Source organism: Mus caroli, unplaced genomic scaffold (genome assembly GCF_978045245.1).
Source record: "Mus caroli unplaced genomic scaffold, Mus_caroli_1 scaffold_1, whole genome shotgun sequence".
In the NCBI taxonomy this organism is placed as follows: domain Eukaryota; kingdom Metazoa; phylum Chordata; class Mammalia; order Rodentia; family Muridae; genus Mus; species Mus caroli.
In genome coordinates, this window is record NW_028227256.1 from 178,454,223 (window position 1) to 178,471,741 (window position 17,519).

Genomic DNA, 17,519 nt, shown 5'->3' on the forward strand with positions numbered 1-17,519 from the left:
GGAGCCGAGTACACATTACTTTGGGCAGAGCCCCCTCCGTGCCAAGCGACCAGGAACCCAGGTCTCGTCCGCCGCGCCACCGGCCCGGGCCTGCGTCCCGCTCCCCTCGGGAACCGGCCTGCAGTTCCCGCAGCCGCAGCGCGGGCCGCGCGCCGGGAGCGAGCGCAGGCGAGGGGGGCGGCGCGGGCGGGCGCATCGGGGCTGGCGCCGCGCCCCCCGCGCTCAGCCCTACCGGGCCTCTCGGCGAGGCGTCCCGTGTCCTCCTCCGGGCCCGGCCCGGGGTGCGGGCGAGGCCCCGAGGCCCCCTCCCGCCGGGCTCGGGCGGAGCCGGACGGCCTGGCGGGAGCAGGCGCCGCGGGCCGCGAGCTCCTCATTCGAACCTCCCTCGCAGACAGTCTCCGCCCCACAATGCACCGGGGCGGGCAGCCTTTGAAAAAGCGGCGCGGCTCGTTCAAGATGGCGGAGCTCGACCAGTTGCCTGACGAGAGTAAGTAGCGTCTCAGAGCAGCCCTCCTTCCCGCCGGTTGCCCGTCCCGGGGTCGCACCGGCGGAGTCCGGTTGCCGGGCAGGTGGGATGGCCGCCAGCCCACCGCAGTCCCCGGCCTTCCTCCTCAGGCGCTGCCGCCGCGTCGCCGCCTTTGTTATGGTGTCTTGTGTGTCTGTTTCTGGGGTTGTGCGAGCGCCAGCGCCGGAAACCGAAAGCCCGGGAGTCCAGCCTGTCCTGACGGAGTCGGCGGCTGCTCTCCCGGAGCGACTGCAGTCGCCGGTCGGGGTGGGCGAAGAGCGGCCCCCCAGTTGCGGGCGCCGTCCTCCTCGCCCGCCCGGTTATGTAACTCGCCGGCCGGGGGCCGGGAGGGCTCGGGCTGGGCACCGGGGACACAGCCCCTCTTGGTGCCCCGGGCCTCCGATCTGATCCTCTGACGGCTCCTGCTTCTGCAGGCACTTGTGATCGCTCCCCCCGACCCCCCGCGTCCATCCTGGAAGTGTTTTCTTCCGTGTCACACAGGCTTGGCCCCTTCCCCTGGGACTACAGGTGGCCCTGGACCTTTCCGGAGATGATCCAGCCGGGATACAGTGCCGAGGTAGCCCCATTCCCAGACTCCCTCCTGAGTGGATGTGTCTCTAGAGTGTGGGGTGGGCTTTACACACGGATGTGAGCACCGCAGCCTATATAAGTATGTTATTCTGCCTGACACCCACCCCTATCATTGCCTCACTTAACCTTCTATACTCACAACCTCTAAGACGGATGTTCACCTGTCCGCAGACAGTAAAAACACCTACTCTGCGACCTAAGGACAAGGGAACAATTTTGTAATTTTCATATTGCACACATTATTAAAAGGCATTTTAGTTACAAAATGGTCTTGAAGAAACACGTACTCTGTGGTATGTATTTGTAGCCCTGGGTCAAGGAAAGGTTCGCAGGTGTGGTGGCGCACATCTTTAATCTCAGCACTCGGTAGGAAGAGGCAGGTGGATCTCCGAGTTCGAGGCCCGCCCAGTCTACATACCAAGCTCCAGGACAGCCAAGGCTACACAGAGAAATCCTGTCTTGGAAACAAACAAACAAACCTCCAAACTGAGCAATCTGTATTTAGAACGATTGTATCATTTTTATAACAAATAAAGCGGTTTTGTTTTTTTAACCATTTGGGGTGCCCCAACAGGAAGTCAGGTCAGAGAAACCCGTTTCAAAAGCAAAGAAAAAACTCGAACTCTGTAAGATGTGTCTGTGGGCAACGCAAATATGCCTTTAAAAGAGAGCTACTGTTAATTCTGTTTTCTTTGCTATCGCGTATTCCTTGTATTGTTAAGTCAGAAGCTCAGGTTGCCAGGCTGGTGAAGACCAGTATTCAGAATGTTTGTGGTTTTAATTTTGGTTTAGACCAGTGCTAAGTCTCAAAAGAACGTTCTCGATGATGGATGGAGATGTCTCTTTTCTAGTGTGCAGTGAGCAACCGGTAGTCACCTGTGACTAGATGGCTCAGGTGCTGCTCTCTTATTTCTATTTAATCTTGACTTAAATGGCTAGTGATTACTGCATTGATAAGGCATTATCTATAGAGTGTCCCTAAGTTTATCGTTCTTGTTTGGAGAATATGGTTGATTGATATTTGCGATGCTTGAAAATATAGATAATTCAAGTAAGTAGAATGTTACCTGCCATCTGAAGAGATTTTTTTCTTAAGCTGGGCACCGTGACTTGTGTTAGCCTCACACATGTGAGCTGAGACAAAAGGATAACTCTTAAGTTGGAGGCCAGCCTGGGCTCTACTGTAAAATGTTTCATCATCTGTAATGAGTATGCTCTGTGACTTCTCAGGGCTGTCTCACCTGCAGTCACACGGTTGTTGGTCGGCAGCCCACCAGAGCTGAGCCACTTAGGTTTTCCTCATGGCTGTGGTGATGGTTAGTTTTGATAGCTTGATTGCATTGAGAAATGCCTAGGAGATCAGCAAAGCACACCTAGATGTGTCTGTGAGCAGACCTTTAGGAGAAGGATTTTCTTACTTGTTCTTTGTACAAACTTGGGGTTTACATTGAGGTTCAGATATTAGCCACACTGTTACACTATGTATAACCTAATTGTTTCTCTTGCCATGCAGTGTCTCTGGTACTTGGCTTGGGGAGGGGTGTGTGTGTGTGTCTTTTTTTTTAGCTAAACTACGGGTTTGTCAAAAGCAAGAATTGTAATTTTGATTTGTTAGCAATGACACAAATAGACTTAAACATTTGACTAAAATGGAACTGAATTTGGAATAATATTAATAAGATAGAGCATGATCTTGGAAAGAGAAAGTAATTTCAGTGTGATATGAAAAAAAAACACTAATTTTTTTGTATTTTTCCCCCCAGTTTAGTTAAGGGAGCTATGTAGTATATTAGCTAATAGCTCCTGTAACATCAATTATAAAAGTTATCATTTCCTGAGTATTTACTGTAACTAGGTGTATAAAAAAAGAAATACGCATGCATGCACTCACGCACTCACAGTCCCGTTTGCTTTCCGTACATTTGATCTTCATTTCGGTTGATGTAAGTACATGATTTTTATGTGAGCACAATCTTAGCTCTAAGCTCTTGTTCTTGAACTCTTGCTATTTTACATCTCTTAGATGTTGCAGAGGGATCATCAAACTTAAGAATTATTTCAGAATTTATCTCAGAATTCCACCCTAGCACATAGTGCTAGGTTCCAGGAGTCCCTGTCTTTTTTTTTTTTTTTTTGAGACAGGGTTTCCCTGTGTAGCCCTGGCTGTCCTGGAACTCACTCTGTAGACCAGGCTGGCCTGGAACTCAGCAATCCGCCTGCCTCTGCCTCCCGAGTGCTGGGATGAAAGGCATGCGCTGCCCCTGTCTTAAGGAACGGTTACATTGTGTATCCTGTGATGGGGCAGAAACCTAGTTATCTTTGCTTTCCTCCTCCTTCCCGTATCTCTACATTCACTAAGTCCCGGAGCTTACCTTCTGAATGTGCCTCAGTTCTTACTTTTTACAATCACCTAGCCCAGGTTGTTACCATTTTAGTAACCCACTGCCTCCCAGAGGGATCCTTTCAGAGCAGAAATGTCTTCCTCCTCTTACCTTGTATTGTAATCCTCAAGGCAGAGTCTCCATGTATATCCCTGGCTAGCCAGTCTGTAGACCATGTTGATCTTGAACACACAGCAGTTCTGCTCTGCTTCTTGATTGCTGGGATTGCAGGTGTGTGCCATCGGTCCCAGCCATCCCTGTTTAAAACCTTTTAGTAGCTAAAGGTTTTTTTTTCCTAAGGCCCAAGCATGTTTCCTGGCTGCTCCCACTTCCCCATTTATTGTGTACCTCTCCTCTCGTTCTCTCTGAGTTAATTGGACTGTTTTCACTCTCTGTGCTACAGGCATATGCTGTTCTCTAGGCTGTTCTCCCTCCCCCCACTTCCAGTTAACTTTTGCTTATTCTTTAGAATATCATGTTGAGATTTTTTAAAAATACATTTTTGTTATTTTTCTATTTTATGTGTATTATATGTCTGTCTGCATGTGGTTCTGTGCATGTATGAAGGGTACATATAGAGGCCAGAGGCATTGATGCCTCTGGAGATGGAGTTACAGGCATTTGTGGGCCACCCAGCATGGGTGCAGGGAACCAAACTCCAGGCTTCTGCAAGAGCAAAAGGTGCTCTGAACTGCCGAGCCTTCTCTCTAGCCCCCAATGGAAGAGTCTCTGCTTATTTTTTGTCCTCTGACGAGTACATGTCTTCTTCTTGAAGTTTTCCATACAATCTTGTGACTTCTCAGGGCTGTCTCACCTGCAGTCACACGGTTGTTGGTCGGCAGCCCACCGGAGCTAAGCCACTTAGGTTTTTCCTCATGGCTGTGGTGATGGTTAGTTTTGATAGCTTGATTGCATTGAGAAATGCCTAGGAGATCAGCAAAGCACACCTCTAGATGTGTCTGTGAGCAGACCTCCAAAACCACTTAGGTCATGAGGTTCTGACCTAATAAATGGATTCCTCTCTTGTGGATTCATAGTCATATGATAGCATTGTTGGAGGTGGTGAGAGGTAGGGGATGGGGCCTCACTGGAGAAAGTAGGTCAGTGGGGTCGTGATAGTTTTGTGTTACCCTAGCATCTTCTGTATTCCCGTTTCTCCTCTTCCTGGCCATCTTGTCAGTTCTCTGCTTTTTCATACCTTCCATACAATGATGAAGTTAGTGAGCCCTCTGAAAACCTGAGCAAAATCAATTTTCCCTACGTGAAGTCATTTAGTCAGATAGTCCTGTCACAGTCATTCAGAAGGAACTAGGAGCACGCCTGCATTCCCAGTCTAAGCACAACCCTGCTTTCGGCTCTCTACATCTCTCTCCCCCAAGCACAATGCCATTAACCCTGTTACAATTCAATTTGAACTAATTTCTCAGGGCTTTTTTTTTGGCTAGTTTCTTCTGCCTGGTCTCCATGTTGTGACTCCCCCACCTGTGGTGGGGGAGGGATGTTTTTCTTCTTGATTTTATGGCTAGTTCTTTTCAGATGTTGTTTCCTTGGAAGCTTCCCTGACTCCTGTTTATGTTCTTTGTAGTAACTGTCATGAGGTATAATTACTGTCTCATGTAGTTATTTGTTGTATGTCTCTTTCCACTAGGATACAACCTCTCTGAGATGGAGGCTTTTGGTGGGGACCTCAGCTCTAACAGTGCTTATAGAGAGCAAGCAGTCAGTAAATACCCTAACCCTAACCCTGGTTGAATGTTGACAAAGTGGAACTGGTTAGAGCAGAATTCTAACTTAACCAAGTTCACCTGCCTGTAAATTCATATGTTTAAACAGATGGGTAATTTGGTCAGTTAATGTAATGTGAGCCCGTCTGAAAATTAGCCATGTGTTGTATATACTGTTCTAAGCATTTGTGCTTATATCTGTTTACTCTCCTTTCACACATGAAGAAGCAGAAGCACAGGGAGTCGAGGTGCTTTGTGGGAAATAACATAGCAAGGAAGTAGCAGAGCCAAGATCTAAACAGTAGCCAGCCTCGATGTTCTAGAACCTATGCTGTCTTTTTAAAGAGTTATTTTAATTATTATATCTGTGGTATGTGCATGTGAGTGTAGGTGCTTGAAGAGGCCAGAGGCTTCAAATGCCCCTGGAGCTGGAGTTACAGATGGATCTGAGCTGCCAGCACAGGTGAGGGAATTGAGCTTGGTTCTTCGGCAGGAACAGTGCACATTTTTAGCTGCAGAGTCACCCTTCCTGATCACTGTACTGCCTCCACAAAACGTACAAGGAGTTAGAGGTAGTAAATCAGAATCTGCAAGGTCTGAGCGCCACCTTTGTGGAATAGATGGGTGCCCTTGTAACTTACACCCCTTTCTCAGACCCTTTTCAAATGACCCGTTCAGAGAAGCTGACTCATGAGTGTCTCTCCTCTCATGCTCCATTGTCATCCTGTTCACTTTTCCCTAGCTCGTCAGCACTGGTTTGTACTTGTTTCCCTGCCCTCCTAACTAGAGCAGAAGCTCCAGGAGAACATGGACTTGGGCACATTGCTGTGGGGTCTCTGTTGCCTGAGCAAGAACTACCATGCAGACCGCACTTAGTATATACCCACGTTTTCTTGGAAGGAACTGTGTTTTCCTTGGTATCTTGGCTATATTTCCTGTCTACCTTACTGTTTCTTGGTTATGTTTTATTTGAAGCTTTCTAGTAGAATTTTTTTTTTATTTTGTGTTACTAGTGGTTTAACATAACAGTAGGCAAGTGCTCTTAGCCCTTATGGCTTTCTCCCCCTATTCTCTTACCCGTGATTTTATGGTCTTTGAACACTAAACTTCAAAAATTCTTTTCCCTATTGAGTCTTCTACTTCCCCCACTCATAGATCCTACCCTTCGCTGTCAAGCCACCCTGTAGCTCTGTATCTCAGTGGGTTTACCTGCCACAGATCCAATAAAGAGCTTTATCTAGTGACTCCCTCTACATTTATGCTTTCCCTCCTTGGGTGTTCAGGAACCTATTTTCCTGTATGTTTTTTGTTTGTTTTCAAGACAAGGTTTTCTGTGTAGCCCTGACTGTCCTGGAACTCACTCTGTAGACCAGGCTAGCCTCAAAATCAGAGCTCTACCTGCCTCTGCCTCCCACGTGCTGGGATTAAAGGTGTGCAACACCACTGCCCAGCTTCCTGAATAGATCTTTAAGCATTGTAAATACCTCTATTCAGGACTCTGACAGTCTCTGATCATGTTTATCTTGTTTATTCTGTTACCTCTTCTGATTTTCGTTCCAATAATGAGTTCTCTTTCTCTTTTCCTCCAGTGCTATAGAGTACTTTTGGATGAAGAGGCACAATGACAATCTGACTGTGCTCTTTTTTTTTTTCCTACATTTTTGTCTTTTAGAATAATTTCTAACTGCTGTCACAACCTCCACAGGCCTGCCGGGCCTCTGCAGTCCTTCCTTGATCACCAGGCTGTGTATTCCTTTCCTTTCCCAGACAGGGCCGGGCTGTAGTGGGACTCAGCATGTGCCTCTCTCATGCTGCGCTACAGACGTGAGCCGCTGCTGCCGCTGCTGATGCTTCCTTTGCATATCCAACCACCCTGTCCGACCCAACGCTGCTCAGACTAACTGGAGCACCTTGCTACCCAAGCCAAGTTCTATCCCTCCAACCTTGATTATGAAAATATTTATTGATTTGGATTAGTTTGCTTGTTGGTTTTGGTTTTGGTTTTGGTTTTTTGAGACAAGGTCTCGCTGTGTAGCATTGACTGGCCTGGAACTTACTATGTAGACCAGGGTGGCCTGGAACTCACAGAGACCCCACCTATAATGTAGTGCACCACCATACCTCGCTGATTTTTTTTTTTTTTTTTTACTTTCAGGCTCTTCAGCAAAAGCCCTTGTCAGTTTAAAAGGTAAGAAAAATGCCTTTCTAGATATGTATCACAATTTGAATATTTTTTCTTTTCCTTCTGTTATTTGTAACTCATTGTATCTTGTATTTACTTTTCACTGATAATTTTAAATTCATATGCTTTTAGAAGAAAATGTATCTTTATTTGCTAGTAATTAAATATTTCTAAAATTTTAATTTTCTAAAATTATTAATGAAAGTATATCTTCCTTTGTTTTTGTTTTTTGAGATGGCTTGCAACTCACTGTGTAGAGCAGACTGGCCTAGAACTCAGAGAGATCCACCTGCCTCTGCTTCCTGTTGAAAGTCACTGTGCCTCATTTAAAGGCTACCTTAACCAGAACTGGAGTGGAGCTTAGCTGTGGAGTGCTTGCGTAAGCTCTCAGCTCAGTATTGTTGCTGTAAAAACACTCTGAACAGTCAAGAAACCTGTGCTGAGCTTACATCAATGTTGTTGGTTTTTTTGTTTTTTTTTAAAGAATTATCTTTTAAGAATATTGCATGATGCAAGGGGAGCTGGGGGTGGGTAACAACTGGACTGTAAAAAAAAATAATAATTAAAAAAAAAGGAATATCACATGTTCTCTGAACAGATATTTCTAAAAAAGGAGGAGGTAGTGGTAGCAGCCTGCAGCTCAAGAAAGTTCCTGCCTCAGCCTCCATCTAACTTAGATGTTTGTGGTTTGGTTTTGAGACAGGGTCTCTATGTAGTGCTGGCTGGCCTGAAGCTCAGTACATAGACCAGACAGGCCTCAAACTTTGGTAACCTTGCCTCTGCCTCCCAAGTACTAAATTGACAAGAATGAACCACAATAGTGGGCTTCTTAAGTATTTTGGCTTTTGAGACATGATCTTGTGTAACTTAGATTGACCTTAGATCCCTATGTGGCCAAGGTTTGCCTTGAACTACTAATCCTGTCTCAGGCTTTCTAGTGTTAGAATTACAGAATACCACCACACCTGCTCAAACTAACATTTCTTAGAGAAAAAAAATTAGAGAATACTGGTAAGCATTTATAGAAAAATAAGAATCATCCTATATATATATTAATCTTCAGTTTTATTGTATCTACATTTAAACATATGTCTGTATTTAAACATGATTCTTTACAAAACTTAAACTTATTCTATATTTCATATGTCTAATCATTTAAGTGATAGGACTTTTTTTGGTTTTCGAAAAACTCCAAAGTCATTTCTTTGAATTAAGAGAAACAGCTAAGCATAGTGGCCCATGCCTGTAGTCCCAGCTGTTGTGGAGGCTAAGGCAGGGCATTGATGTGAATTTGAGGTCAGTCTGGGCTATAGGAGTGTGCACAACACCACCCACACTATATTAACTATCCTATGTTGTGTTTCACATATTGAAGCAAAAGTCATTTAGAAATGTCCTTTAAGCAGCTTGGTGTGTAGCATGTGCTACACCCGATCACTTGGGAGCAGAGCTGCAGAAGGATCGCCCCAGGTTCAAAGACAGCCTGAGTTCCACAGTGAATCCCAGGCCACCCAGGGAAACAGTGAGATCATGTCTCAGAAAGCAAAGACAGAAGAAATGTCCTCTAAATTCAGAATTAGAGGTTTTTAGTTTTTATTTTCCTTTATCCTACTTTCAGTTAGAATTTAAAAAAAAAAAATGAAATCATTCTTAACAGAAGAATTATTAAAAACCTACATCCAAAAAAAAAAAAAACCCCTGTATGTTCTGTATAGAAATGCAGTACTTTTCATATGCATTGCTCTATCATTTTATTAAAAGAATAAGTGAAGTTTTTGTGTTTTTAATGTTTTAAAGATGTAATTGTGTGGGGCTGGAGAGATGGCTCAGTGGTCAAGAGCACTCCAGGTGCTCTTCCAGAGGACCCAGGTTCAGTTCCCAGTACCCACGTGACGGCTCAACAACGACCTGTAGCTCCCGTTGCAGAGGACCTGACCACCTTTTCTGGCCTCTGCAGGAGCCAGGCAGTCATGCGGTGCTCAGACGCACAGGCAGCAGCACACCCATGTATATCAAGTAAATTAATGAGATGAAATGAAAATGTGTTGTGTGAGTGTGTTGGTGAGTGTGGATGTGTGTTCTGGAGTGCTTAATGGAGGCCAGGGCACAGCTTTCAGGAGTCACTTGTCTCCTTCCCCTGTGGCTACTAGGGATTGAACTAGTCTCAGCTCATCAGTTTCTCTGCAGGTGCCTTCCCCTAAGCCATCTCTCTGGCCTGAGATAGTGCTGGTTTGTTTCTAGTCAACTGAAATTACTACAGTCACATTGTAACCTTTTCACATTGATATAGATTTCATGTGTTTACTACTAAAGGGTTAGTGTTCGCGATATAAAATGTGTGCGCTAACCTTAAATGTTTTATCAGTATTAATTATTCATTACAGAGGGAAGTTTATCGAACACGTGGAATGAAAAGTACAGTTCTTTACAGAAAACTCCTGTCTGGAAAGGCAGGAACGCGGGCCCTGCTGTAGAAATGGTAAGGAGAGCTCCTGTGTGCTAGAGAAGCCTCGCTGAACTGTATGCTTGTGGCGGATAAATTCACATACAAAAAAAAATACCAACTGTAGGTATTTTCATTTTAACGTGTCATTGAGCAGTATTTGATCGTATTTAGGTAAATTATCTGTAACCAGATTATCTGGTCACCGTGAAGCATTTGTAATGCACATACACACACATATACGTTTTATTGTTATGATTTTTACAGGCAATCTCATTGTGTAGACCTGACAGGCCTGGAACTTACTATGTAAACCACATTGGCTCTAACTCAAAGAGATATGCTTACCTCTACCACTGGCTCCTGAGTGCTGGGACAGGGTTATATACCTTTGATATTTACAGGTTTTTAGTTCTAAAGATATCAGTTATCTCATATATATCATGGACTTTTTTTATGTGCAGTTACAAATTTGGTAACCTTTGACATCAGATCTAGTATAATACTAAAGTCGTTTAGGCATACTTTTCTCAAGTGATTTAATGTTCTTTCTAGCCCAACCCTCTGCAGTAGACATCGTGTAATAGCCACTTAATATTAACCAACATAATTTAAACTGGAATTTCCAGAACATATTTTCCTATCTTCACCATGTGTCTTAGTCAGGGTTTCTATTCCTGCACAAACATCATGACCAAGAAGCAAGTTGGGGAGGAAAGGGTTTATTCGGCTTACACTTCCATACTGCTGTTCATCACCAAGGAAGTCAGGACTGGAACTCAGACAGGTCAGGGAGCAGGAGCTGATGCAGAGGCCATGGAGGGATGTTCTTTACTGGCTCGCTTCCCCTGGCTTGCTCAGCCTGCTCTCTTATAGAACCCAAGACTGCCAGTCCAGAGATGGTCCCACCCAAAAGGGACCTTTCCCCCTTGATCACTAATTGAGAAAATGTCTTACAGTTGGATCTCATGGAGGCATTTCCTCAACTGAAGCTCCTTTCTCTGTGATAACTCCAGCTGTGTCAAGTTGACACAAAACTAGCCAGTACACCATGCAAGGCTGCCAGTGTTGCAGTTTTCGGTTGATTATCACTGCAGAAATCTCTTTTTAATCACTTTGCTAATTCCAAGGTGTTTACATTTGGTTTTGTGTGCTTTCTGTCACTCATGTATGTTGCTGATAATCTAGCTGTGTTTTCCAGATGGACAAAAATGAGAAACACTCATTAAATAAAAAAAAAATTTATTATAGCCTTTCAGAAATTCAAAAAGAAGTCGACTCTTTTCTGATGAAGATGACAGACAAATAAATACAAAGTCACCTAAAAGAAACCAGAGAGTGGCGATGATCCCACAGGTGTGTGTATTAAAGTTTATCTCATGTGAAGGATATGAGGGATTGTGCCGTGTGCTGAAGTTCATACTCGTTCTGTTACATTTCGAACGACATTCTTTAAGTCAGTATTGCTGCTCTGCAATTATTTTTACTAACTTAGAAAATTCAATGTTTTGTTGGTTGACATGAAACTAGGTAGGAAGCCAGTCATGATTCTGTAAGCGCAAAGGGAGTAGAGGTTAAATAAAACAGACCTGGTGATGTGTATTCAGTTTTGAATTTTGTGTGGAAATAAGTGAGGGGAAATATTTAACTTTATCAAATAAAGTATAATGAAGACTACCCAGAAGAGGAGACAGTGCAGGATGAAACAGGATTTTCTTCTTTGTACTTTTAATTTATTGTTTTCTGGGGAGAGGTGCTATAAAATTTTAATTTATAGGTTTTTGTGGATCAAACCTATGGTGCCACATATACTAGGCAAATACTCTACCATTGAGTTGTTTTATTTTTGTTGAATGTATCCTTATTTATTTATTTATTTCGAGACAGGGTTTCTTTGTGTATCCCTGGCTGCCATGGAACTAGCTCTGTAGACCAGGCTGACCTTGAACTCACATGCCCCTGCCTCCTGAGTGCTGGGATAAAAGGCTTGTCCCACCTCAGCCTGGCTTATCCAGATAACCTGAGTTCTGTCTCTGGAACTCAAATGGTAGACAAGAACTGACATCTGCAGGTTGTCCTCTAGCACCCCCCCCCCACACACACACAGAAAGTAAACAAATGTAACTTAAAAATTTAAAGTCACGGTGGGCGTGTAATAAAGGAATGAAAGTTAGATAAGAAAATATGACCTTTAATAATTATGTAATTTTTTTCAGACCAACTTTATAACTTGATATAACTTTTTATTATCCGTTTATTGTTTTTCCTAAAGCATTGTATGAGATTTTTCAATACAATGAATTAAAGTTGAAGTGGTTTATTTATCAAGTGAAGGTATGATCTGCAGTCTACCCTATCAAAAATCTCCTGAGTATTGAGACCAGCGATTTGGTCAGAGTTTGGTTGGCTCAGAACAGCATTTAGTCCAGGCTGGCCTCGGACTCAATCTTCCTTGCTTCAAATTCCCAAGTACTGGGATTATAGGTGTGCACCACCATGACAGCTTTCTTATGATGATTATAATGATAAAATACCATGTTCCATAGAATGAACAACGTGCACCCTGAACTTTTAAAGCATCAAGAACTAATGTACACAAGTACCTGAGAAGCACAGTAAACCCCAATTTCACTGAAAGTAAAATGCAGTGTGTTGGACACAATGTCAAATGGATTTTAAACGCTAGTTAAATATGAGTTGTTAGGCTTTGTTAGGCTGTATTGCTATAATAGTCTGAATGAGTTGCAAATATAACAAGTTTGGTCTTTATGACTAGAGCCATCCTGACCCAACTCTCACCATGCCTGCTTTCCAGGCACATCTCCTAGGACTGATTATGGTCTCTATTTCTGAGCAGTTAGAACAAAGAACACAGGACAGACAAAAGACAACATCCTCAGATAGGTGGACAATTCTTATGCCCAAGTTTCTCTTCCTTAGTTGTAACAGCTCTAGTTTTTTGGTTTTATTATTTTATGTGCATGGGTATTTTGCCTGCATATATGTCTGGATCCCCCTAGAACTGGAGTTACAGACAGCTGTGAACTGCCATGTGGGTGCTGGGAATTGAACTTGGGTCCTTTAGAAGAACAACAAGTGCTCTCAACTGCTGAGCCATCAGTGCAGTCCCAGAACAGCCCGAGTTTATCAGTGTCGTTTATGTGATGGGGCTTATTCCTTTCCCCATGTAGTCATAGCCTCTGAATCCTCATTTCAGTCTGTCTGGACTTCATTATTGGTGTTGATGGGCAGGTTTTTGCCTTTGTTTTCTGGTGCTGAGAACTGAACCCAGGATATTGTATATCTGGGCAAGTCCTTCTGTCACCAAGCCCAGCTTGTCTGTGTGTTTACTTAAAGACCACAATGCACAGCTGGCAAATTATGAAAGTTCTAACATTTATTGACTGTTCCCTACGTATCCGGTGCTGTCCTAGGTATTTCATGTGTATTACTTTGATTGAATTTTCAACAGTCTTTATGAAATAGATTACTGTTATATTACTCCCATTTGGCAGGTGAAGGAACAGATATAGAGAAGTTAAATTACCTTACTCCAGGTCACAGAGTTAGTAGATGAAGGCTAATACTTAAATGGTAGGCAGCCTGTGTCTAGTGTCTTGCTTTCTTTAAAAAAAAAATTGTTACTTAAATAAATCAGTTTTATTGATGCATAATCCACATAGTATGCAATTTACATAATAAAAGTCTACATTTTAAAGTGCTAGGGGCATAGCTTAGTTTTAGGGCTCTTGCATAGTCGGCCTAAGGCCCGAGGTTGGATCCCGAGCAGTATAAGGACATAAAGCAAAGTGTATATATTAGTGGTTTGCAATATGTGCATAGTTATATGTTCATCATTACAAAGCTAGAACATTTTTGTTTAGAACATTTCTCCTGATTTTGGAATAAACCCTTAGAAGAATAACTGATGTAACAAAAGTATTTACATTTAAAATTTGGAACAAGCCGGGCATGGTGGCGCACACCTTTAATCCCAGCACTCGGGAGGCAGAGGCAGGCGGATTTCTGAGTTCGAGGACAGCCTGGTCTACAAAGTGAGTGCCAGGACAGCCAGGGCTACACAGAGAAACCCTGTCTCGAAAAACCAAAAAAAAAAAAAAAATTTGGAACATTCTATTTAATCTGTATGTAAGATTTATAATAATTTATTTCCACTAACAGTCTGAATATATCACAATCAAAGATCTTGATATACTTTCAATAATCAGGTGTGCTTTATAGTATCAGATATACATTATACATAGACAGAGACCCATTGGTCTATTTAAAAATATGTATAGCTAACTCTATAGAAAGTGACAGCTCTAGCTGGGTATGGTGGCTCACACTTTTAATCCTAGCACTCTGGAGGTAGAGGCAATCAGATCTCTGAGTTCAAGGCCACCCTGGTCTATAGCTCAAGTTCCAGGACAGACATGACTACACAGAAAGCCTCACTGGAAAAACAAAACAGAAAGAAACAGCAGTTTTTATGATTAGAGTATTTTTAGGCCAGTGAGATGGCTCAGCAGATAAATGTACCTGCCATACAAGCCTGGTGAGCTGAGTTCAGCTCCTGGGCTCTCACATTGGAAGGAGAGAACTGACTACTGAAAACTGTCCTCTGACCTCCAAACATGTAGCACACATGTCCACACTGACATAAACATCATACACATGTGCACAGTACAGATAAATAGCCTCTAGAATATTTTTAGTTTTCCGTTAAAAAATTAATTTTCTAAGGTTAGCGTGGTGCCATCCCAATACTTGGGAGGGTGAAGTAGGAAAATTGCCACAGGTTCACAGCTACTTAGGGCTATAGAGGTTATCTTCTCTCTCTCTCTTAAAAAACAAAAAAGTTAACTTTCTAGCTACAGTGTTTTATCTTAAATTCTAGAACAGAAAAGGACATGAGTGAAAAACACAAGTGAATTCCAAACCAAGCACTGGCACTGTAGTGATTCTGACAGTGACCTTACAGGGTCTCATGGGGAAAGCTGGGTGAGCGGCTGGACGTTCCCTGCTGTCTCTGCAGCTAGTCTGTAGATACACGCGCTTTCTAAAATAAAGAATTAGAGCAGTGCAGTGGCATGAATTTAATTTTAGCACTTGGGGAAGAAAGGCAAGTAGATCTCTGTGGGTTCAAGACGAGCCTCATCTATTTAGCATTTGGTTAGCCATAGTTATATATTGAGACTCTCTATCTGTCTCTTCTCTCTTTCTCATGTGCACACACACACACACACACACGTTTTGTTTTATTATAAATATTTTTTTTTCTTTTAACGGTCCAATCGTTACCCCTTCCCATTCTGCCCTCTAATAGTTCCTGATCCCATTCCTTCTCCCCTGTCTTCAAGAGAATGTCTCCACACCCCTATACCCTGCCAGACCTCCCCATTCCCTGGGGCCTCAAGTTTCTCAAGGGTTAGGTGCATTCACACACAAGTTTATAATGGAAAAAAACCAAAAGGATGAAAAATCTACTTTGACCCTAATTCACTATGCTCCTTTTCTCACCTGGTTAGGGAGACCCTGTGCTTAGTTTGATTATCTTTGTAAATAGACTTTTAAAACTTTACATGATGGAGCCAATGAGATTGCTAAGCAGGTAAGGCACATGCTACCAGGTCTGACTCCCTGAGTTCAATCCTTAGGGTCGCCTGGCATGGTGAACCAAATCCCTTAAGTTGACTTCTGAATTCTATACATTTCCTTTCCCACACATGATAAGCAAATAAGCTAACTTTAAAAGTTAAGAAAACTAACGCATTTATACATTTCATGCCTGCTACCCAATGACTTGGAAAGATATAGGCAGGAGGACTGTAATGAGATTAAGGCCAGCCTGATCTATACACAAGTTGTAGGCTACCCAGGCCCACATAGCAAGGTCCTGTCTCAGAAACAGCTCAAAAACAGAACTTTATGTGCTTATAGGAATAGATAATTTATTTTGTAGTTTTCTTTTCCTTTTTATAAATTTGTATGTTTGTGGTATTTTTATGAGGAAAAACAAAACTTGCCAGGTGTAGCAGCTCATGCCTTTAATCCCAGGACTTGGGAGGCAGAGGTAGGCAGACCTCTGGAGTTGGAGGCCAGCCTGGTCTACATAGTGAGTTCCAGGACAGCCAGAGTTATCTATCCCCACGCCCTCTCTATCTACCTATCTATCTTGTGTGTGTGTGTGTGTGTGTGTGCGTGCGTGCGTGCGTGCGTGCATGTGCATGCACAGGCCTGCGTGTGCGCCTGCCATACTGACTGTGTGGCGATCAGAGAACAACTTGAATGACTTGGTTCTTTTCTTCCACCGTGTGGGTCCTAGGGATTGAACGCAGGTTGTGAGGCTTAGCAAGAGGTTTCTTTACCCAGTGGGCCATTGTAGCTGACATTGGTTATTCTAAAGGTTCTTCTTTCTTCCACTCTTCTCCAACAACAATCAACAACCCACCAACAACCCACCCTGCCTCTTAGGGCCCTAGCATTTATATACCCTTTGAAAAGTCCCCAAAATTTCAAATGCCACAAAATTACAGAAATTATCTGCTGCTGGCAAAATCTGCCCCCACCAGAGCATGAGGCAAATTATAGACAGCCACCATGGACAGTCTGAAGCAGCCCTGTAGCCATGCCCGGGATTGAAATGAAACATAGTATTTCTGTTTTCGTTCGTTCGTTTGTTTTAAAGAAACCAAAATTCCCAAATTGTCATTAGAAGCCACCTTGCTGGCCCTTTTCTAATAACAGACTTTAAATTGAAGACTCAAATGGTGGGGGTGTGGGGCTGTGGGGAAATGGCTTAGTGGAGTGCTTGTCATGTAAGCATGAGTCCCTGAATTTGAGTGTCCCTGGCACCTACATGAAAGCCTGGGTATGGCAGTGTGTGCCTGGCCAGCCAGTTAGCCAGTCTGGGGTCTGGGCTCAATGAGACCCTGCCTCTAAAAGTGGAGAGCACTCAAGGAAGAGCCTGACACTTGCCTCTGGCTCCCACTCGTGCGCGCATGGGTGCTCCGATACACATGCAAAGCCTTTGAAGTTATTCTAAGTGCCCTGTTAGCTCTGTTGTTTAATTCTTGGTGTTTTTCCCCTACGAGTCATTTTGTCATCTTTTTCTATTGTGTTAAGGGTTGTGGGGTTTTGTGTGTAGCCCTGGCTGTTCTGGAACTCACTCTGTAGACCAGGCTGGCCTCGAACTCAGAAATCCACCTGCCTCTGCCTCCCAAGTGCTGGGATTAAAGTTGTGCGCCACCACTGCCCAGTAGGGTTTTGTTTTATTCTTCTGATAGACGGGGATCTTCACTGTGTCATACCTTCACTATGTTGTGCAGTCTGACCTTGACTCATGCACCCTCAGAATGATCAGTGGAAGCAATCATATGACTTTCTTGCTTTGCTTTATTAATAATTATGAGTTACATCACGAGCTTCCCAATTGAGTCATCCTGTCATTCCTGCCATGAATTCTACTGTGTTGCATTGACTTTTTAAAAAAAAAACTGTCTTGCAGTGCTTGAGCCCTCTCCACTTCCCTCTCCTGCCTGCGTAGACCATGCTGGCATTGAACTTGAGCAGTCCTCCTGCCTCTGCCCAGGTGCTGGGATTGCAGGCAGACACTGTCTAGTACTGCTATACAGTAAAGTGCTCTGTTTCTACTTTGACGACTTTGTTATTTTATATTGACTGTATATGG

General features: G+C 43.4%; 1 protein-coding gene across 6 annotated transcripts in view; it reads left to right on the forward strand.

Moving 5' to 3' along the window:
- Positions 1 to 390: 390 nt before the first annotated feature.
- Lin9 (lin-9 DREAM MuvB core complex component) overlaps positions 391 to 17,519 on the forward strand; it is a 53,393-nt gene continuing 36,264 nt past the window's right edge. For 2 of the 6 annotated variants that reach the window (XM_085843448.1, XM_085843467.1), the window contains exons 1-4: positions 391 to 487; positions 7,357 to 7,389; positions 9,768 to 9,862; positions 11,078 to 11,182. In XM_085843448.1, the coding sequence (XP_085699574.1) occupies positions 409 to 487; positions 7,357 to 7,389; positions 9,768 to 9,862; positions 11,078 to 11,182 (312 nt within the window). In that variant the 5' untranslated portion in view covers positions 391 to 408. Of the gene's footprint in view, positions 488 to 1,006; positions 1,083 to 7,356; positions 7,390 to 9,767; positions 9,863 to 11,077; positions 11,183 to 17,519 lie in introns of all 6 variants that reach the window. The other 4 variants (XM_085843450.1, XM_085843463.1, XM_085843456.1 and 1 more) reach the window with 3 other exon arrangements.